General features: G+C 40.0%; 1 protein-coding gene across 1 annotated transcript in view; it reads right to left on the bottom strand.

Moving 5' to 3' along the window:
* Positions 1 to 14240, bottom strand: part of MDFIC2 (MyoD family inhibitor domain containing 2) — a 43291-nt gene extending 29051 nt beyond the window's left edge. The window contains exons 1-2 of the mRNA XM_051788909.1: positions 14042 to 14240; positions 13270 to 13357 (exon numbers count right to left, since the gene is read on the bottom strand). Coding sequence (XP_051644869.1) covers positions 13270 to 13357 — 88 coding nt within the window. The 5' untranslated portion in view covers positions 14042 to 14240. The remainder of the gene's footprint in view (positions 1 to 13269; positions 13358 to 14041) is intronic.
* Between the last annotated feature and the right edge of the window lie 8477 nt (positions 14241 to 22717).

Genomic DNA, 22717 nt, shown 5'->3' with positions numbered 1-22717 from the left:
TACAGGCCAGAAAAGTAGGTGTTGGCACAAATATTAGAATATGAAGCTGAGAATCAGGGAATGCCAATTCCCTGATTCTAACAATTCAGTACTGGCTTTTTTATTAAGGGCTCCTTTCTCTCAGTAAAAGCAATGTCAGTCCTTTGTGGTTTTTACATCATCTACAACTATTAATTTTGGGTGCTAAAGTTATTTCTGTTTATTTCTTGGAAATATGCAGAGCTCATCTTTATTAAGAAGTGCTGGGCACTGGCAATTGCAGTCAAGGGTCTCAGATATTTAGTATATCTAAGAATTACCTATACCTAAAGTAATCACACTTCTAAGTAATTGCTTCACCTCCACTCCTATTAATCATCTTCATGGAGCAAATAGTGTTAGTGCTTAATGGCTGAAAAGTATTTGAGACCTCAAAAGAAAACTGAAAATTTGTCAGTTGTTTTTTACCAGATAAGGGAAAATACAGTGCCTGAGCAGAGCTGGATGTTGTGAATCATTTGACCTCACAACTGTTTTTCCTGAGTACAGTCTGGGAATGCATTCTTGGAAGAATTCAGCTTTGATCCAAGGAGAAATGTCTCTTTCCATTAGTTTTTATTTCCTCTTCTTGCTGCAGACAAACCTGAATATTACAAAGGGCAAACCCATGAAACTTTCTCCAACTTTCCCTCAGGGGGGTAAAACAGGCTTTTTCATCTTCAAGTGACAGTCTTTCAGTTGTGCAAAAAATGCCTTTCATTTCAGTAAAAGCCACCACATGGGAAGCTCTAGGCTGACCTACTGTGGCAGAAGAGAAGGTGAGGATGTATTTGACTGTATCTTACTGAGGTAAACTCACATACAGATAGATTTAGACATCACTGAATATAAATACAATCTCTATGAGCGGAAAGAGCTGTTTTTCTGTTGATGGAAGCACACTATGACTAACACTTTTTTTTTTTTTTGCCATTCTCTCTGGATCTAACAAGGTTTTCTATATTATGCAACAAACCATAATGGTCAGCTGCTCAAAGTGCATCTCCTTGGCCACCAAGTCACTGTGTTTTTGACACAGCACAGCACTTGTGCAGTTTTTGTAGCACAGTTGACCCAAGCAGCTACAGCTCAGCATAAAGTTTTAGAGCAGAGCCAAATGCAGCCTAACAGGCAGGTTTGGAAGAGATCTCCTGCCAGAACTCAAGCCTTGTGCTGCCAGTTTGCTTGTAACTTACTGGTATGGTCCACACAGTGCTCTTGAGATTAATGAATATATAATCCCATATCCCATTACCACACAGTGTTTGAAACATTTCCCATTAACAAAATACAGAACATGCAGGTGAAAATATCAATGCATCTCATTAGAGGAGGAAAAATGGAAAATATGTATTATATTAAAGCCAAGTTTTGGGCTCTTGGGAAAAGTTTGGGGGGGAGGAATGTATTTCTTCAGGTGGTCTCAAGTGGAAGGAAGGATCCAGTTTCTTGGCTACACCAGCAATTAGAAACAGGGCAACGCTATAGCCAAGATGTGGCCTCTAATTCTTCATCTTCCTATTCTGTCAGAAGCAGGTTCAGCAACAGGCCCAAGAATAAGCCTAAGAACTTCAGGCAATCCTGGTGACTTTGCTCTTGAAATCCTGGTCTAAAGAATCATATCTGATGTTTGCTTTAGGCCAGCATTTGCATAGGTTGTTTCAGGTTGCACAGCAACCTGTAGAGTCCTGTGCTCGGATTTTCTTCAGCAATAAAAAACCCCCTTGAGTGTAACAGAGATGAAGGTGGAGCTAAAGTATAGGGGGATTGAACCCTTGGGAAAAAATAATACAGGAAAACTGTATGTGATGAAATCATACATTGCAGACCTGTGACCTGAAAATCAAACAGACCAAACCACTCAAATCTTTGAGTGACAAAACCTTTTTCTACCACTTTATAGGAAAGCTGGGGACTGAAGTCAGCACTGCAAAGTACTGTTAGGGGGAACAGAAGAGGAACATTGATATTATTAATTTCAGTGAGCAGCTTATGTTCTCTAGGTCTTGATGGCTGGACCAGCTGTTGAGCCAGCTATGCCTGGGCAGATGTTCAATTTGTGTCCTGGGTCTGGGAGGGACCTTTGTAGTTGCTGAACTCTGCCTGAAAGAGGAGGGACCAAATAAAGGGACCAAAGTCCTTTTATTCTTGTAAGTTGGATGGAGAAACCTGGTGTAATGAAAGGTGTCCCTGCCCATGGCAGGGAGTTGGAACAAGATGATCTTTTTAAGGTCCCTTCCATCCCAAAGTAATCTATGATTCTAAGTAGATAAACAGCTCTCACCTACTCATTCCTTCCTGATGCTGAAATAATCAAACCCATAATTCAGTGGGAGTATTTTAAGGGAAGCAGCTCTACTTGGTGTAGGCTTAGAGAACTGACTGCCCCATTTCTTAGATAAACACAAGCACATAGTAAATCCTAACAGGTTTCCTACCATGCTTTAGGGTACTTTAGGCAAAACCTGGTGCATCAGTTTTTACCTGGGGTCTTCCTACCTCGCTGTTAATGTAGTGTTTCTTTAGGGGGAGAAAAAGCCAGCCAAAGAAATCACAAGCTTGGAGCAGGAGGTCTGTTGGTTTTCTGCTCACATAAATTGCCTGCTAAACACACGTGACCCTTAAAAGGCTGTGTTGGGGGGGATAATTCCCCTGGCAGTGCAGACCACATGTTCCTGCTGGTCCATGCACTCCGTGCAGCTGTACAACATATCACATAACGCGGTCAACTGCAGGCACGCTGCCCTGCCATTCCAGGGGGGGCCCAAAACTGTAAATAGAACGGGCAAAGAAACTCCTGGAGACATAGCACTAGCTGGGGGAGCAGGAATGCTTGAGCCAACTGCCCAAGGCTTGTAGTCAAGGTCACTTGTCAGGGGACCAGGCCTGGCCCAGGGTGCTCAACTTGTCCCAGGCTCTTGCCGTGGTTGCATGTCCTGGTCTTGCTGACATTGCACTGAAAAACCTCTTTACGGGCAGAAGGGGCACACAGTGTTGTGTAGCTAAGATTTTGTTGTCAGTCTAGTTAATGTTTCATCAGTCCAAATTCTCTAATTGAGAAAAGCCTTTACTACATAGTCAAATTGTTGTACCAACCTTTTCAGTACCTGCACCCTGAAAGGGTGTTGTGCCCACCCTTTCCACCTGTGACATCCCATCCCACGTGGTGTCCTGAAGCTCCTGCTGTGTTTCCACCTTGGCCATCTTCTTACCTTGTCTCCAGCTAGCCCAGGGGCTAATGCCTACCCAAGGGGCTCCAAAACAAACAAGGGCACTAAGGAGCCAACAGGGATACCTGGCTGTGGGAGATGTGACCTTGCTAACACACCTGCAAGATTCTTCAGGCTATGGAGCAGGAGGGAAGGGAGAAGCCATGTCTGGCAGGCAGGATGGGAGCCAAGGGAAGGGTAGGTTAGATGTGGCCCAAAGGGCACTACTAGACATGTGCACCGTATATTTTCCCAAAGCTGATGGGGATACATCATTACAGTTCAATCATCCATTCTCAGTTATCAGATAAGTTTTTTGTTTTTTGAAAATGTTCAGAGATTTAAAAAAAAAAACACCAAAACACCAACTTGGGAAAACTATAGCGTTTTACATATAAATCTGTTTTATTTTGTGTGAAATTTAACTGAAATGATCTTAATGATTTATGTAAAGTGAAATATTGGGTTTTCCTTTTTCTTTCTCTTCTAGGCCTGGTCTCACACAGGCATATTAATGATTATTTGTCAAAGTCACACTGTTTGCTTACAAGGTACGAAGGCTTTTTAGACACTATAATGACAGCTTTTGATTCACTTGATAATATTTAGAATAAGCCATAAAAGCCAATCTCTGAACGAACAGACCGCTTTTATTGGCTTTTAGTGCTATTACTGCTATCATAAGTGGTAAATTGGCCTAATGCAAGTAATACTGCTGTGTCATACTGTAAAAACCACTGCTTAGTTTTATATTTTATTTATTTTTTTATGAAAAAAATTTAAGGCACGGGGACTCTACTATCCTTCTACAACTCTTGGTGATTCCCTCCAAATCAGAACTGGTGAAGCTTCCACTGCTGTTTGGAATTTCTTTGCTCGATGATTACCACCTCTAATGGAACAGGACTGATCATAAAGTCAGGAACCAAGAGTGTGAGTGAAGTGATTACCTTGCTGAAGCTCGTAGGCTGTTTATTTATTTAAATCATAAATTAACTAGAAAAAAAAAATCATTGCTTAGCTGGAAGCTGAATTGGATATATTTCAAATCCTTTATGCTACATTTTTATATGGCTTGTTTTATAATAGCAATAGTATTTTTTTAAATAGTAAGCACTTAAAATATCTGCTGACAATAAATTTGGTCACTACGTCATCCAGCCAGAATGACTACCAGGTGCCATAATTGCTTTTTCCTATGATTCTTTTGGCTTTCTTCCCCTACTTCTCACCATGTCTTCTATTGTTTTGCCTACTCTTGGAATAGAAGCATGGATTTCAGAGACTTAAAATTCCAATAACATACAATTTTTTCTTTTAATCAGGAAAAAAGGAGTTTATAATAGAATTTTATGTTTTTCTTAGTGTTTATAAATAAGGGAAATAGTTAAGAAAATGACACTGAAGATATTTGAATTGACTTTTGAGTTTCTGTTCTTTTATCTTCCTCTTTCTTCCCCTTTGCCCATGTACTATCAAAGTAGACACTTTTCAGCAGTTCTTGTTTGGAAAGGAAAAGTGTAGTGTGTTTTAAACTTAGTTAAAACTTGAACACTCTAAAGTCAAATATAACTTTATCATGATATACTCTGTGGCCATTAAAAAATTAGTCTAATGATAGAGAAAAGTCTATCCTAGTAATAATCACTAATTTAACTTGAACACATGCTTGAAATAATTATTCACATTCAATGTGCTGTTAGAACAGGAAGAATCATATTCCAACTTTAATTTTGGCATCTAAGTATTTGTGGATACATGATAGTGTTTTGGCACATGTGTTAGTTGCCCTGGGTGAGTAACAAAACAACTTGATGTTAAAAGTGCTTAACTTCTTTTTAAGACAACTATCCTGACAAGGATCACACAGAAAAAAAAAATCTTCCCTAATTCTGATATCTGAGTTTTCTTCAGTTGAAAGATACTGATTTGACCTGTATTTTACTCTGAAGATCTCAAGTGGTCTTATTGACCCAAAATCTACACTCCTTTTAAATTCCAGGTGTCACGACATAAGCCAAATAATGTTCCCATCTGCATCTCTGCTGCAGTAGCATCTTCTTTCTTTTGAAACTGTTTGTAGACATATTTCAGCAAGGAGAACATAATCTGTCAGTAATCAGTTCTTTGATGCCTCAACACTATTGTGGCAATGTTTGTTTTTCTGTAGAGCACAGCAGTGAGAGGTGCATCTATTCCTCTATCTCTGGAGTCTGCTGACATATTCAGGCACAAGTTTTTCTTCCTGTGCATGTTTCTGTGCTGTGTATATTCATTTACGTGTGAGAGAAGAAAACATTATCATGTTTAACTGCTGCAATCATAAGCACATTAAGTAGACAGATAATAAACAATCCATCTGAATTTATGATTAAGTTAATTGTGTCTGTGTTTTTCTAACGTGTTTATTCAGATTAAATACTGAAATTAGAATGAGACTATATAATCAAGAGACCCTAAGAGACTGTTTGACTCCTACAAAATAAAAATTAATTTAGTTTAGGAGGATAACAAAGATCACTGTAGCACTTAAATATCACTTAGGTGGTAAAGAGGCCTTGTGCAATTCTCTTTGAAGAGATGAATCTCAGTAGTAGTAAGAGTTATTCAGGAACTCAGCTGACACTGAGGGCTTCACAACCTAATTTTTGTATATCCCCTTCTGCCCGGCAGGCACCAGACTCACAGATTCAATTTCTGTACAGTACATGCAGAGGATCAGGTAACTGGGAGCACCAAGCTGATGGGAGAGGTGAGGAAACAAGGAATTAAAGTAGGAAAAACACTGGAAGGAATAGGGAGAAGGACCAGTCAAATTTACTTAGAGCTGCTCCACCTGCATTGGGCTCCTTCATCAGTCACTGCTCCTGAGGCTGTGCAGGAGGAGATGCTCTAGTCCCTTCCACCTACCTGAGGGTGGTGAGATCCCTGCTGGTGGACTGGGCACGAACAAGTCTCAAATCCCTCGCTGCCTGTGCTTAGCAGTGTGTTACAATCATAGAATGCATTGGAAGGGACCTTAAAGATCACTCAGTTCATTTGTGTTACTACTCCAGATGAGAAGGAATACAAATAATAATTAATTTTTGAGCTTTCAGAAAAAAAGTTGACCAAAGAAAGCAACACTGGGCTTCACTTTTACCTTGAAGAGAAACAACCCACTCTTGTGAGTGTGGTACATGTATTGAATCTAAGGCCAACAACAATCCTGACAGAGAGCAGTCACACAAACAGATGCTACAAATTATGAAGCTTCTAAAATATTTAGTGCTTTTATTCTGTATTTTCTTTATCAGGTTACTAAATTCTGTTTAGTACAGGCATCTTTCTGGCTTGTAGTGCCTTAGATCTAGGAGACCAGTTTGGCATTTGACCCTCCCCTCTATGACTTGAAGTGGTAAAATGAGACATGGTTTCATTCCTCCTGCTGCAATGATGCTCTAAGATGATTAGAGGGATCTGTCTTAAACATACTGGGACAGATCAAATCTTTTGCAAGCCAGTGCAGCTCTGTTGCTTTACTGGAATTACTCATTGCTTTGACACTGACCCTTAGGCTAAGATTTTCCATGCACCAATTTGCCATCTTAAATAGGAAGTGCTATTGAGGCCCTTGGATATGTGGATTCTGCTTTAACATCTATATTGCCAAGAAACTCAACAACTAGGGAGTGTCTGTATGGTTATTTTATGTTTTGCTCTACTTATACCACTGAGAGCAAAATTCTGAATATTTTGCCCAAGTACAGCAAAGAATAGAATTGGTCTGGAAAACTTCCAGGAGTGAATGAAACAATATCTTAAGGTCTTCCCCAGAATTGGCAGTTGAATGAAATAGAATTTTCCTTTGTTGAACAAATTTACTTAAGGCCATCAAACCTAAATAAACCTTCACTTATATTTTTGCGATCAATATCCAGCATAGGAGTGTGACTTTAAACTTAACCCTATGACCCAGAGAAGTATCTCTATCTTTACTGTACATCCAAAGTCTTACATCTCCAAGGATCTACCAGCTCAAAGATCAAGGACCCCTCAGTTTATAACACTGTAATTAGAAGTGGTGATTTGGGACCATTGCGGATTTCATATACTCCCTTGCCATTGGAAGAGTCTTTAAATCTGCTGGTTTACAACTTAAAGCAAGAGTTGTCTTCATTAATTCATTTGGTCATAGTCCTGAGGCTGACAAGGCATCTTCCAGGAATTTGAGCCCCCTGGGATCCTTGTCATCAGTTTTTAAATGTGCTTTTTCTTCTGTATGTGTGTGGTGTTCTTATCTGGAAACAGTCTGCTTGGATTACAGCATTCATCTTAGAAGCATTTGGCATTTTCTGTTACATGAAACTGAGAAGTCTTTCTTTGCTATCAGTCTCCTATAAAGCTTTTCAATGCAATGACTTAATTCAGGCTGAAAGAAGAGAGTGAAAAAAGCTTCTGGACCCAAGTCAGCAAGATTCAGGAAACAAGTGTCCAAGCGTGTATGTAAAATTGCATTCACTGACTTCTGAGACTTTAAAAAAGAAATTCTAAAAATGTCATTTAGCTCCCTAAACACAGGGATGAAAGTCAGATCAAAACACTCTACTGTGAATAGTCTCAGCCTTGAGAGGTACAAGCCTTGTACTTTTATTCCAGCCCCCACAAACCAGGTATAAAACTGGAAGGTGGTGAAAGAATTGGGAAAATCCCTGAGTGTCTCCAGGACAACTTTCCTTCTGCAAAACCAGTCTCATGGTGTTATGTCATCCTTCCTGCTTTATCACTGCTTGTAAAAGTCTCTCAAAGCCCCTGGGTAACAAAGAGAGGTGTGTTCCAGGGAAAAGGCATTTTTGAGTGCTGCCATGTAGAAAGCTTTTGCTCTTACCCCCAGGAATACAACCCCAGGGCCAGGCTGTGGGATGTTTAGGTGTGGTACAATCAGGAATAGTCTGCTGGGATGTACTACTCTTAGAAATGTGGCCCAATCTCACCCAATGGGATTAATATTGGAATAAAGTGTTATTTGAATAATGTCACTACAGGCAGGTCTATGATATGAGTAAATCTCCCTTTTCATATGAAATGTAGTCCTTTTAAGGGGTGAAATATAATCCTGAACAGAGACTCTATTTACCACTTAAGCCCTATTTTATGGTTTAAGTGTTGACCTTGCACTGACCCTCAGCACAGGGCTGAATTTCACCCCACAGCAAAAATCCGCTGGCTAGAGCGGTGGATTAGAGAAATTGGGGCTAGACATTTTACTATTTGCAAGACAATGAATACAGGCTTATTTTAGACAAAAATGTTTCTGATTTATGAGAATTTTAGTGCAGAAAGGGGCTATTTTGGAGAAAGTCTTGAGATTAGAATTTCAGTTATATTTTTGGCAGGAGAGCAAGGAAGCCATTTCATTAACTTTTCACTGGAAGTTATATATGGAGGGCATTTGTGTACACAGCTGGGCAGCATAAAACAGGAGGGCTTTGTGTGAAAATATCCTGAAATGAAATTTCATTTCTGTATGAGTTGGATCTGCGTTCCTGGGCTGCCGTGGCCAGTTTTGGATGAAACCATGGGAGGGCAGTGTGAGGCCCTCACACATTTTCCCTTGCGTTTGCAATGGACGTAGAAATAGTGAACAGACCACTGCGGTCTCTGTGCAAAATCAGTGTCACCTTTTATAGCTTTATGTCAGTAGATAAGCTCCTGCCTGCTCCCACGTATCCATATGGCTGTAATCATCAAGTGATACCAAGAGATTTGTTTGTAAAGAACTCCAAAAGCCACATGCTGAGGCTGGTGTGAATTTAGCTCTGCTTTGACCTCCCTCCTTTTCCACCAGATGGCTGCTAATCTGGCACTAAATCACTGCCATGGTGGAAAGAGCCCCTGGTCCACGTGGAAGAGGCTGTGGCTGTGCTGGGCAAAGTGGGACCATCCCTGAGTCAGCCCTTGGGAGTATTGCTCGTTCTTGACCCCACTAAAGGGCATATCTTGTGTAGCTTCCAGATTTTACAGGGCCCTCTAGTAACTGTGCTTGATTAAGAGCCCATGCTCTTGCTTGGGGTGTGATGATCTTCTTGTTGCATATCTCATCACAGAATCATGGAGTGGTTTGAGTTGAAAGGGTCCTTTAAGGTCATCTTGTTCCAACTCCCTGTCCATGGGCAGGGACACCTTCTACTATTCCAGGCTGCTCCAAGCCCTGTCCAACCTGGGCTTGGACACTTCCAGGATGGGGCAGCCACAGCTTCTCTAGGTAACTTGTTCCAGGGCCTCACCATCCTCATAGGGAAGAATTTCTTTTTAGTATCTCATCTAAATCTCTCCTCTTTTAGTTTAAAACTCTTCCCAGTTTTCCTGTGACCATCTGCCTGTGTAGTCTTGTAGGGACTTGAAGCATGGAAGACAGAAGCCCCTGCAGAGGACACTTCTCTAATATTACCTTCAAGTTACATTGGTCGTTCTTTTCTTATCCATGCATATTCATATTCTATACACTGTCATTTCTGTTATTTTGTTGCTTTTCAGAGCAAAATGCAAATAAGTAGGACTAACACATGCACTGAGGATTCCTGCTCTAGTTTCTCGTGGCAGATAACTTTGCAACTGCTTCTTTGCAAATGAACTCGCGTTCCCTTCTGCCCAGAGGTTTTACAGGTACTGGTGTGGGAAACTCTATCTCTGTCCAAAACTGTCTCCCATCTCCAGCAATAAGCTCTCCCTCATGGGAGGAAGCAAGAAGACATAACTACCTCCACTCCTACACAAAATAGGAGTCGTTGTCTGCTTTTGCTCCTGTGTCCCAGGCTTTCCTTGGGTTGGTTCTCATCAGTCAGTGCTAAGGTCAGACAAGCAGAACTGCCTTTTCTCAGTGCTCATTCATACTGATTCTGGTGGATTCACATGTGATGATCTGATGCATAACCTCAAAATGCAGGGTTTCTCATCTTTAGAAATAACAGTCTGAAGAATATTCCATACTATCAGAAAACACTGCTGGTGTGTATATATATATATATATATATATATATATATATTCTTTACCCTGAGACATCTTGGTATAGAACTGTGATCATTTCACTGTCCTTGTTCTCACTTTCAAGCCAGGGAGTCTCTCATGTTATCTACATGTAGACTTAAGTGCTAAGTGCCTCAAGAGGTACAGAGATGTTTTAGGACTTCCTTAAACTCTAAGCAAACATAGAGCACGCTTTTACCAGTCTGCTCCCCCATGTACATTTTGATTATTATTTGATTCTGTGATCTGCTAGGTCCTGTAGACTATCCTTCACAAAAAAAAAAGGCTTGTAGGACAAGCAAGAAACAACAGGAGAAGGCAAATATGACATTATCCTCTTAAAAAAATACAAACTGGAGCCATGATTATGTACATGTTTCTCTCCAAGACTGTGTAGACTTGCGCAATGTTATTTTTTTCCCTGTATCATCTTTAACTCTCATCTATACAATCCTATATTGCCAAACTACTGTTTTTCTGTACTTTTCACAAGGCTGGTTTGGTTTCTCTTTTCCTTTGAGGAAGAACTTTTCCCTCAGAATGAGGTTTTGATTTCTGCTTTTAGATGCTTCAAGACAGAAGTGAACTATCTTCATCCAAGAAAAAGGAGATGATAAATAACTGGCAGCCAGATTAAAATCCCACCCCACCTTGACTAAGCAGTTTATGATGTTGAAAAACAACTAAAAAAAGTGATAAGTACCTTATTTTGGTGTTGACCCACTGTACTACCAGTCCATAAGCTTTTCCTTTGCAAAGCATTAGGAAAAAATAAAGTCTAGGAAAGACATTAAAGCCACAGCCTAGTCTATATCTTTTTGTTTATTTCTGATACTATGTGGTTCATGATTGTTTCTTTTAGAAGAAACAAATAATCAATACAAAGCCATGAATAAAAATAACTTTTCTTTAACACTGGATGCTAAAAGAACATATAGTCTTCTTACTGTGCCTGATGGAAACAGTATAAGTCTGTTCTCCACAATTCGTTGTTTATTGGAATGCCTGAAATCTATACATGAGGTATTTTTAAAACATTTAAACATAGAAGTTAAGCTTCTGCTCCAGACAATTTGTTTCACCATATTCTAAAAACCCGGTGCATACCACAGAAGTGCTTAAAGCAAAGAAACAACAACAAATTTTTTTAAAAGTAAACTTCAATATTAGATAAAATAATCTCCATATTCTCAAGGAAAATTTGCTTTCCTCACGAGACAAGTTCTGTTATTTCCTGACTCAGCTGCTGTACAAGACCCTCAAGGCTCCAATTCTCTCTGTGGCACTATTGAAAGATGTACCAATAGTCAACACTTGGCTCTTTCTGAAAGATTATAGCTCTTCCAAGTACAGAACAATCAAAGGTTAGTAATGACCTAGAAACTTTGGATGCTGTCTCTCCTTAGGAAATGGAGAAATAAACCATTGTGAATTAGTGTCACTCAGTGAAATGAACTCAGGAATGTGCAGGGATGGCACCTGACTCCTGGAGCAGGTCTGGAGCAGAGGATAAATAACAATATGGGACTGTGAGAGCCCCTGCTCATAGACGTGGACCAGTCACAGTTCTCTGTACCTTTTTTCCCCTTTGTAAACTGCAAATATCTTGTGTCCTAATCTCCTATGATGGAATAAATACTCAATTCAGTTACATGTTTGCTGTTTGCAGGGTAAAGTCCAGTGCTATCTTGTAGGCTTAGACCCCGACCTCACTCAGCTGTCTCTCTCTCTCTGATGCTCAAACTACAAAGCTTCTGCTTGCAGAGTTTTTATTGAAGTTATCTGACCCCTTGCAAGCAGAGGATTTTGAGTGTCCAGCCAAGCAAAACTTCATCTTGGTCTATCAGGTCTGCTTCATTTCTGCAGAAACGCTGCATAAACAAGGAAAGCTGCAAGGCAGGGACATTATTTCAGGCCTACTGTATTGCAAACTCCCTTGCAGCTAAAATATCTAATGTACAATTAACTGCATGAGCTTAAAATAGTGATGCACGTTTCACAGATGATATAACAGTGGCTAAAAATGAGCCTTTTCCACAATATCCCCGCAGTTAATGTTTCAAAATATGAGGTCACTTGTTGAATCTTTCCAAAATACTTTTGTTAGGATTAGCATATAACTGTTCTAATTAAAAAACATAATTTGCACCACACTATGAATATTTAATTCCTATCTTGGGCACCTTGAGATTGTCTGCTTTGAAATTCTATTTAATTAGAATGCTACTTGTCTGTATGACATACAATAAAGTGATTCTTCTATGACCAACAAACATAGATAAACACATAATAAGCCATATCCTAACTTGGCAAATCTATTTTTTCAGCAAGAAAATATCCTAAGAAACTTCTCTCTTCATGTGTACAGGAATATGCAATATGAAAATCTTCACAATTTCATGACTTTTCCTTCTAAAGTAGTTAAACAAACAAAATGTAGCACCTGAAATACTGGTATTTGTTGCAAATGAGTTACTCAACTCCTGTTATTTTTCAACCTTTAAAACTGGAAAGGTCCCCATACTTGTCTTTCATGACTTCTCCACTTTTGAGACTCTATATTTCTATACATACAAACCGCTGACAACTGATGCTACTTTATTCTCAGATAACACACTGCCAAATCCAAAGATTCAGACTTAACCTTTACTTGTATTTGAGAAAATCAAATTAATATTAATCTAATTCAGTAACAATTTAAGTGACTGAAAACTTTTCATCAGAATTAAGATGATGATCCATACTTCTTACTGGCTTACAGTTCAGGTCAAATAAAATTTTCCCAGGAATGTGAGGATATTAGTAAAATGAGCTTTCAGGTTACTTTAAAATTTGGTAATTTAGGCCTTTCTGCAGCGTAAAAAATTGTATGTGCACGTTGCGTAGAAGTCAAGTGATGGAATTCGTATGGTAGAAATTTCTGGTCATATTTAAGCCTATAGGGTATTTTTTTGCATTTTTCTTTCAAAAAATAAATTAATAAATGCGAAATATCTCTGAACACAAACCAGTAACTAATAACTCAGTGAAACTTACCTTTCTTCAGCCAAGAAATATTTTGCTTCTCATGTTCAAAACTTTCTGCTGGTTTGATTTTTACCTTGTCTGTGTTGTCTTCTGACATCTGTGGGGGAGAAAAGAATTTTGGGGTGTCAAGTTCTCTTAACAAAAGTTTGACAGAGAAAGACATTCTCTGTTTATGTTCCTGCCATCATAAATTGTGCTTGCTCACACAGACACTTTTTTTCCTGCAGATTATCAATACTTTATAATATCTGAACCATTAAATTTATGTTCTGTTCCTAAATGCTTTATCAATATTACATAGTTGCTGTTTGTACAGTGATGCTTTTGTAATATAACTGTAAATTACATTGTGAAATAAATTATAAGCTCATAGCATGGTGGTTATAGATAAACATGTAACACAGAATAGATACAGTCTGGCTAAAAAGGAGGCACCCAGGCTGCCTGTTTGTTCTGGTTCAAAGTTGCTGTAAAGCCTGCTGTCAGAGAGGTATATCTATACAAATAATAATAATAATAAATATTTATAAAGGCAACTTGAACAAAGTGTATCCAAAAAAAAAAAAATCTTCACTGCACTTGTAACAATTTATTTGCTGTAACGCAAACGATCACAAACAGTCACGGTACCTGAGGGCGTTGTGTGCACAGGAGCTCTCAGCCCAGGCACTGTGGTTTGCTTCCACTGCCCGCTAGGAATAAGATTAGGCTGCCCAGGCTTCTCCTGACTGCTTCATATTTTCACTGAATCCAGTTAGGTAAAGCATTTCTCTATTTTTACCTGTATCTTCCGAGCGGGGGGAGCAGCAGGGCTCAGTCACAGGAGCAGCGCTTGCGGCCGAATCCCTCCTTGTGTGTGGATGTCCAGCATTCCCATACACCGACAAACCGAAAGGATGAGCAGTGCAACTCCCTGCCTGCCTGCTGTGTGGTGCCAGATTTGTCTTGCTGCCAGAATCAGTCAACTTATTGCTGAGGGTTTGTTTCTGTTTGTTTGGGTTTTTTCCCCCCCCCCTTGCTTTTTGTTTGCATGCACTTATAGAGCTGGGTAGGGTAGGGAAAGAGGGGACTAATCAGCACCCCAGCACTAGTGGAGTGATAATAAAATATCAAAAGCTTTTCAAAAAGGAAAAATTGGTTTGGAAATGTTATTACTGCAGTTCATAATCCAGTGAATCTGCAAGAGGAGGAAGAAAATAGAAAGGGAACCAGGAAATTAATAGCGACAAATCAGATAAACGTGTCACTTTTTTTGGCTAAATATAAGTTAAGATACCGAAGGATGTAGAAATCAGACACTAAAAGTCTATTTACAGCTGTCACTTTGGCAAAGAAATGGTCTAAGCTGGTGGGGAGCTGGGCGCTGTGACCCTCCCCAGCTCAGGAGGGTGAAATCCATCCTTATCCCAGTGGGAAGGTCAGCCCTCACATCCACTGCCACAGGGCTGAGTAGCCCCTCTGGGAACAGCACAAGGGCTGGGTGGGCTCGACAGCAGCACAGGGCAGGGAACAGCCTAGACTGCCCCATACCTTGAAGGCACTACAAAGTTGAGGTTCTTAGTTGGCTTTAAAAATTCTCTTGACTTAATTACCAGCAATATTGCTCCAATGTCGGTAGGAGCAGGGTGAAACCTAAAGAGAACAACAAGATTTTAGGGTGTTCAGATGTTTAATCTTTTCTATAAGACAAAAAAACCAAGCCACTCTGCTTCCCACAACTGAATTTTGTAAGTGTTGGTTTTGGAGTAGATGCAGAATTACTCAGTTATCTTACTTTTTAAGCAATATTTACAAAATTTCAAGCAGCATTTGTCACCAGATACTATAATCCAGGATCTCAGTGCTTAAGTATGGCCAATAAATAATAACATATTCCCTTTGTTATGACAATTATCTTCCTTTACTCTCCCATCACATGTCATTCTTGCAAGAAAAAAAATGTTTTCTTTTTTTTTTTTTTTTTTAAATCTCCTGTGCCAACATGACTGAGATTCTTCTACCATCTTTAGCTAATTGTGAATTGCATGGTAAGTGCCTACTTACCTCTCCAAATTGAAATGATTAGTCTTGCATGGTTTGAAAACCTATTTTAAGCAGGGTACTTTGGAAATAATTGCAACCACAGGGGGGAAACATCTAGGGGTAATATTTTAAGATCTTTGTTCCATTCCCTTTGGAAGCAGCTTTGAGAATTATGTATTTTCAATTGCAGTTTCTCTCTCTCCCAGAAACACTTGTCTATTTTTCCATGTTGTTGCATCTGCAATGCTTTAAATTTATCAGTGGTGCTGGTTCTTCAGCTGGATTTGTCAGGGCAGTCTGTGGAGCTCCTGGTGGGTCCTGATAAAATCAGCTGGGCTCCACACAGAGCAGTCCAGACCTCTCTGATTGCAGCTTGGACCTGATGCTACTGTGCATTTCAGAAGCGCTGTTTAAAATGATGATATGGGTTGTTTCCAAAACAAACTAGAGAGAAAATTCCCTAGTTCATCTGGCATGCCCTCACTGCTTTTCTAGAGGTTTTGTCAAAATCCCAATGCCTCCCAAGGAAAGCAAAACAGATGAGAAAAAGCCCCTCTAAAACCGCAGCACTGAAAGCTGCTGTTGCTTGATATAACAGCCCCTGAAATCTTGTCCTTAAGGGTTTTTCTCTCTTAAGCTCTCCTTGAAACTAGCAGGAGCTAGAACCGAGCCCAGGCTCAGCCTCCTGGCGTGCAAAAAGCCAGGGTGCTTCACTGCTCAAAGGCAGCCCACTGCTAAATGTACCCTCCACAGCATGACAGTACCAGTTTGACAAAACCGAGCAAACACAAACCTGACTTTAAATCAGATTTTACATCTTAATATCTGACCTTATACCTGACTTTGAGCTTCAGCAAAGATAATGCAGATTAGTGCTCTGAGATGTTCTCTTCACCTGCTGTCCTCAGCTGAGGTGCCCTATAGGACCCCTGGGTGTTGATGGCATGCAAACCTACAGAGGTTAGTGAACCCAAACCTCAGGAAATATCCCACCAGTGAGTTAAGAAAACATTAAATAACTGTCCTGTTCTGAGTATTGTCCCTTACTGACATTTGATTAATGGTCCTAATGTTTTCAATCCAGGAGTATTAAATGCAACCTATCTTAATCTTGGTCAGCTCCAGTTTTCTACTGAGACATGTTCCCGTGTGCTATTTTTGGCTTTATTTAATTAAGTTATTCTGGATAAATGCATCAATATTTCTGTTTCCTAATCAATCTTAAAGTAGTTAGAGGAAAGGCAAGCTTGCCATGCATCCTCAGTAATGCCAGGTTTTACAAAGGAAGAAAAAAACATTATGAGAGAAGGTTATTAAAATATTGAGTAAACTTGTTTCTGTTAAAGCTGTAATTGAATTTTTAAAACCCTGACCCATTTTAAATACTGAACTTTAGTTTATGGTTTGATAATTCATTTCACTTTCATTTTATAGGCTTTATTTTATAGCTACTAAATATCTATGGACCATCCCTTGTTCCTTTTCCTTTCAGATTGTGAAATAGGGCATTTAAATGGAGGATTAAAAATAAAAATCATAATGCCAAAATAGATGTGATATCAATCGGTTCCCAGATAAATGTACTGTATCAAGTTCTTGTTGAGATTTAGGAGTATATTTTTCTGGTCTGCTCAACTGGGAGTGCAATCAAGTCTTTGCAGAGTTGGAGAATAGGAAACTTTAATAGGTTGTAATAACTATCAAAGCAGAGGAAAAAACTCATTGTTGGTCCTAGCAAGAATAAAAACTCTTAATTTCCTTAATGTTAGGTCAAGAGTCTGGTGCTGGATCCTGTCCTGAGTCTGACGCAGGATGTGTAGCCATAGTCAGGAGAGTTTTTGGTTACATCCATGGGTGCAGCATTTACAATATTTAATTTCACTACCTTTGACTTTTTACTGGAGGCTATGAACTGTGTGCCTAACAGCTGATTTTTCCATGTGAATTTTACACACCCTAGCATGAAATTAAGCAGTTACTTTTTTCTTGCACAATCCATGTAAAACATAGCCACTTCTCCACGGGCAAGTGGCGCTCTGTAGCTTTGGAATACCCCACACTGTAGTAAATGTGGCTTATTAAAAAAAAAAAAAGTGTGATGATACTATGTCTTTGCTCCCTTTTGCACCCTGAGGTGATCATTTCCAATAATAAAGTGAGTATAATGTGATGTGCCCTGTCAAAATTAAGGAATCTCTTCTTGATCATGCATCTGTAGGTAGAATATTAAGTTGTGGAAACACGAAATACAGCCAAATTATCCTGGTGATTACATGTAAAATGCACAGGTTTTTAGCTAAACCATCATGTCCTGTGAGTACTTCAAATGCAAAACAGGCTGTTTATAGAGACTACCTCAAACTGGCACTGACAAATGATCTATATGCTGCAGAGGCTCAGAGCAGTTCAAAGACAGGATTTTACTCCCCATCACTCTGCCTTGTAGACACTCCAGATAATTTTCAATAATTCTGTGTCCTACAAGAGGAGACACAGGGTTTTATTTCACTTTTTCACTCAGTGCCACTGTGGGTCAGTGAAAGTCTGGGAATATGTTTAGACTGGAGGATGGAATAAAAACTTGAAAAGAGTTGCAAAGGCAGGTTAGCATAGAGGTCACTAACATGGAGAAAGCCCAAACCCATGAGATTGAGAATGCTTTACTGAACAGTAAAGAAAAGAGATAGACTGCATGTCTTTCATTGTCCAAGAGGGCAGGAGGGAGGTTACTTGGTGTTCATGTGAGAAAGTGATGATGGGGACACTGCTGGGAGAAGAGGATGAAGGTCAAGTGTGAAACAAAGTTGAGAGGATGATATTGTGGAACTGGGATGGGGAAGGCAGAGAGACCCTGGAGCTGTGAAAGGCCCGTCCGAGTTGGGAAAGGGTCTGTGAATGCAGCAGTGAAACACCTTGGCCATTTTCTCCCCTATCAGAGGCCCCAGTGAAATTAAAGCCCAGAGTTTATAACATACAAGCTATGTGTGCCTTTGTATATCCTGTCCTTAAGCAGAAAATCCTCCATGTGTCATGTTTTGTCCATCACAGGCCACGTTCTCCAAGACTTCTATATGTGCTGTTCTGCATTGCCCTGTCATTTGAGTAAAGAGTATCTTAAACTCAACAAATTTTCAAAACATTGATACATAGTGTTTTATGGGGTTATTTGACCTTTTAAAGGCTCAGTCTGGTGCATTTGGAGAGGCACATTAAACAGCTCCCTAGCATCCCTTGGCCTGGAAGGATCCATCCCTGCTACAGGAGACTTTTCCAGACAAATATTTAAAAGTCTCTTGGGCATTACAGCAAAAATTGAGGAAGATTTGTTATGATGAAATGGAAAAAAGCTGAATAATTGCTGCCATATCACAATGTATACTGTTATAAGGGAGACAGGAATATGAGCATCTCATGGAGGCATTGTATCCTTTGGCAGACAGGTGTAACCAACAGAAGTTAGGAGGCTTTCATGTCAGGTGTAACAGGTGCAAAAAATGAAGGTTATATTTTCATTGCAGCAGTTCATTACTACTGTCTAGGAAATGGCTATCTTGGATTACTGCAAGGCCCCTGGCTGAATGTTTTTACAGGATTTTTAAAGGCAATGATCTCCTTCTTTAGCTCAATGCAGGATTGATTTGTGTCTCCTTGCCAATGCTCAGACAACCTGTTCTTGATGTCCCATGAAGACACACAGGTGTCTGCCCTTTCCAGGCAGTTCATCACTTTTGTTTCCTGATAACAAATACACAAACTTATCATGATGTCTAACCTAACTCTTCCTTCACTGTAGATTCAACCCCTTAACTTTCATCATTTCTGCTACGCTTGTGCAAAGCTGAGTTCCCCTTCCCTTTGCAACAATCCTTACAGCAAATAAAGGGACACTATCACATGTTCCCTCAGCTGTTTTTGACACTTACACTTAGATAACGTTCTTTAGCCTATGATCAGTGTCATGATCTTTGTTCGAGTGCCACCTTTCTGGTAATGAGGTGTCTAACAGTGGTCACATTCCTCCTAAGGCTTTGCCCACGTGGGATAGAGCAGTGAGGTTACTGGCGTGTTTTACAAGATTTCCTGCTGTTTACACGTCCCAGTATGATATTTGTCTCTTTCATGACAGCATGAAACTATTGACTTATGTTTGGGTTTACCCTGTTCCCCAGCCTCCCTTCTGCAGCATAGAAACCAGTTGTTTTCCTTTTTAGTGCAGCTGTTTACTCCTACCTAAGCATAGACTTGTGCAGCAGTGCTTCCTGAATTTCACCCTAATCTTCTCCATACTGTTTTATTGGTATGTGAGGATCATTTTGAACTCTCATCCTGTCCTTTAAAGTGCTTGTTAGCCTTGACCTGTTGTGGTCCACCATCAGGCTGGTGAATGCTTGCAGAATTCCTGTGGAAATCACTTGCCTCTGCAATATATGTTCTTGGAGTAGGTCAGAAATGAAGCTTTATGTTTCCCAAACAGCACTTTAATGGATGGCTCCTGTGCCCCCACAGTTTACTCCCTTACAGAAATCCATGAATATCTCTTATTCTCTGGCTCTTCATAGTTTGATAAACTACAGAGGCAGCTTCTTGAGTACTGGTATGACACATGTGAGGCCACAGAGAAACATCCCTCATGTTTTCAGCAAGTGCATACTGGGATCCTGACAGGCAGATTACGCCGTCTTGAACACTATTTGTGAGCCAGGTAGGAACAACAGTGACTTGTTAGATGTTGCATCATATGTAACAAGCCAGTGGCAAGTATTTTCTAATGAAGAGGAATCTGAGCACTTATGGACTCCTTTGCTGACTGGTAAAGCTTGACAGCACCTCCCTAAAAAGCACTACCCCAGAGGAGATGTCAGTGAAATCACTGTGCTTTTTAAACAGAGAGAAAACTGACTTAAGTGTTTTCCCCTCATGCTTTTAAATAAGCTGATTCCCAACAGTGGTTGAAATGTGGTCGCTTCTCGGAGGTGCTGGGTAGAGCTGAGAAGGAGGATTTTTTGTCTAAATTACTCTTACAAGAAAAAGACAAAATTAGATCTCTACCTTATTTCAGGAAGCTGTCAAAGGAACTTGTAACCGTCTTGAAGTCAGCACTGTTACTTCTCAGCTAACCACTACTGAAATGAGTTTCTTGGCTTTTTTCTAAGTTTGTTTTGTTTAAATTCTGATCAGGCCAAATAGAAGTCAGCAACAATGAGAAATCAGCAACCTGGTGAACTCTTAGGTTCAGGTTTATGCTCTGGGGTATAAGAAACCTCAGGTCAAGCTCCCTTTGCATGATTGTTTTCTTCCAGCTGGATCAAAACAGGTTTGACAGGAGAGATTAAAAACTTGTCCTAAAGGAACCAATAGGTTGCTGGTCGTGGGGGTTACCTGGGATCCTTCCTGCTAATGCTTCTATGAGATACTTTGTGAAAATCTGTAATTTGAACTGTTGAAATGTTGGTCTGGAAGTGTTCAAGGCCTGTTGAACAGAGTTCTGAGCAATCTAGTTGGAGATGTCCCTGGTTGTGGAAGAGGAGTTGGAACCAGATGGTCTTTAAGGTTCCTTCTGACCCAAATCATTCTATGATTGTACGAAATGAGAAAAACTGTGAAGTCTCAAAATTCTCTGTAAGAGGGAACGTGTGTCCTGCCCGAGCACATGCAACTGCAACTGAAGAAAACGTGAGATCTGGGAGTTCAGTGCCCTGAAAATAAGGCCTGATGTCTAACTGAAATTGAACTTCAAAAAGAAAAGTAGTTTTCTGGCCCTTTTGGAGCCAAAACGAAGAAGTATTTATTCTATTTGATCAGCTATTCACAAATGATGCCTTTGTATCTTTAAAATAACTACAAACCAAATTTAAAACTGGAAGCTCTCATCTTTGATGTTATCTGCAGATAAGATAGAGCTTTGAAGCACTAACAGAGGCTAATTGGAACAGAATACCAATACAACTGAAAATTAATGGAAAACACAAGAACTGTTTGGAGCACTGTCACTCTAAACTGGGACTGTTTCTTTTCAAATCCTATAGAATTTCAGAGGAAAAGTGCAGTTTTCTGGACTGTAGATAAAAGAGGAGAATTGTCCTATTCAATGCACAATGATACTTCAAAACTAATTGTAGACTTTAGTTACTTGTATGTATTCATTGTATTTTTAAGTATCAAAATCTTTTCCATTATGTAAGAGGCTGTAGGATGCGGGGAAAGGTGTGCCACAGGTGAAATAGTATCAAGTGCATGTTTTCATTTGGAACAGGTCTTTTTTTTCCTGTTTTGTTTTGAGGACAGCATTTCTTTCCATCCTGAGCTTGAAAAGAATTTGTTAAAGTTGCTGGAAGGACAAAAAAAATAAAATTAGTGCTATATATAGGAAAGTATGCAGATGAGAATAGAGCAAAATGATATCTGCAGTCAACCCTAGACCTGATAATAAATTGCCATCAGTCCTAACAGTGACACAAAGGAGACGAAAATTTACCCCAGAGTTTCAACTTATCTCTCTTAGGCCAAGGCTGTCCTGATTCTCCGTGAGATTCAGTCAGCTCCTGGTGAGAGAAACCAGAGAAGGGCAGAGCACAGTGGAGAGGGGGCTTGGGACTGTTTTGGGGAAAAACTTGCCCTGGTGCTTGTTCAGGCAACACCTTGGATGTGCTGCTTTGCCCTGTGGGCAACCTCAGACCCCAAGTTGGGACGATCCTTTCAATGTCTGCCAGCAGTAGTAGTAAGATGTGTATATTTGAATCCTTACTTCTGCAGCTTAAGTAGACAATGTGCTCTCTAGATTTGTCCAAGAAACCCACTCAGTAGTAAAAGAAAATTATTCCTGTTGCTTAGCCAAATACTCTGATATTAAGCAGTGCCAGAACTGAGGTTGCTCAGGCAACCTTATTTCTACTCCCTCATTCATTAACATATTAAGTGATCATATGATTGAAGCTACTAATTTTTATTTCAGGCCATATCTTGAGTTCAGACAAAGTTTTGTGCAAGGCAGCTTGTCCTGCCATTGAAAGTCTTAGGGTGGGGTCTCCGAGTTTTTCAAGTACTTCACGTGCTTTGCTGAAAATGTGAGGAGCAGGAGGTATGTGGCCACTCTGAAAAAAAAATAAATTTGTCAAACGTGAGTGAAATCTCCTTTGAGGAAAACTGCTTGTCTGTGAGGTCCCAGTATGGAGACCCTCTGCCTTCTTGGGGGACACCCCTTCACCCTCTGCTTTCTTGCCCTCTCAAGGGTCACCCAGGCAGAAAAGCCTCTGTACCCACAGCCCCATGTGCCCATTTCTTTTAGCTGTGATTCTCACAGCATCTTTCTGACCAGATAGGTATCCACTGACTTCTGGGGAGCAGTCAGCTCTTTGTCTTGAGTCTGTTGTAAAGCACCATCTATCCTTGCCAAAACCGCAATTGAAAATACTGTTGATGTCATTGCCTGCAGTGT

This window comes from Manacus candei, unplaced genomic scaffold, assembly GCF_025592945.1.
Source record: "Manacus candei isolate 608988 ecotype Guabito, Panama unplaced genomic scaffold, ASM2559294v1 h1tg000025l, whole genome shotgun sequence".
In the NCBI taxonomy this organism is placed as follows: Eukaryota; Metazoa; Chordata; class Aves; order Passeriformes; family Pipridae; genus Manacus; species Manacus candei.
This window is presented reverse-complemented; position numbering and strand designations above follow the sequence as displayed.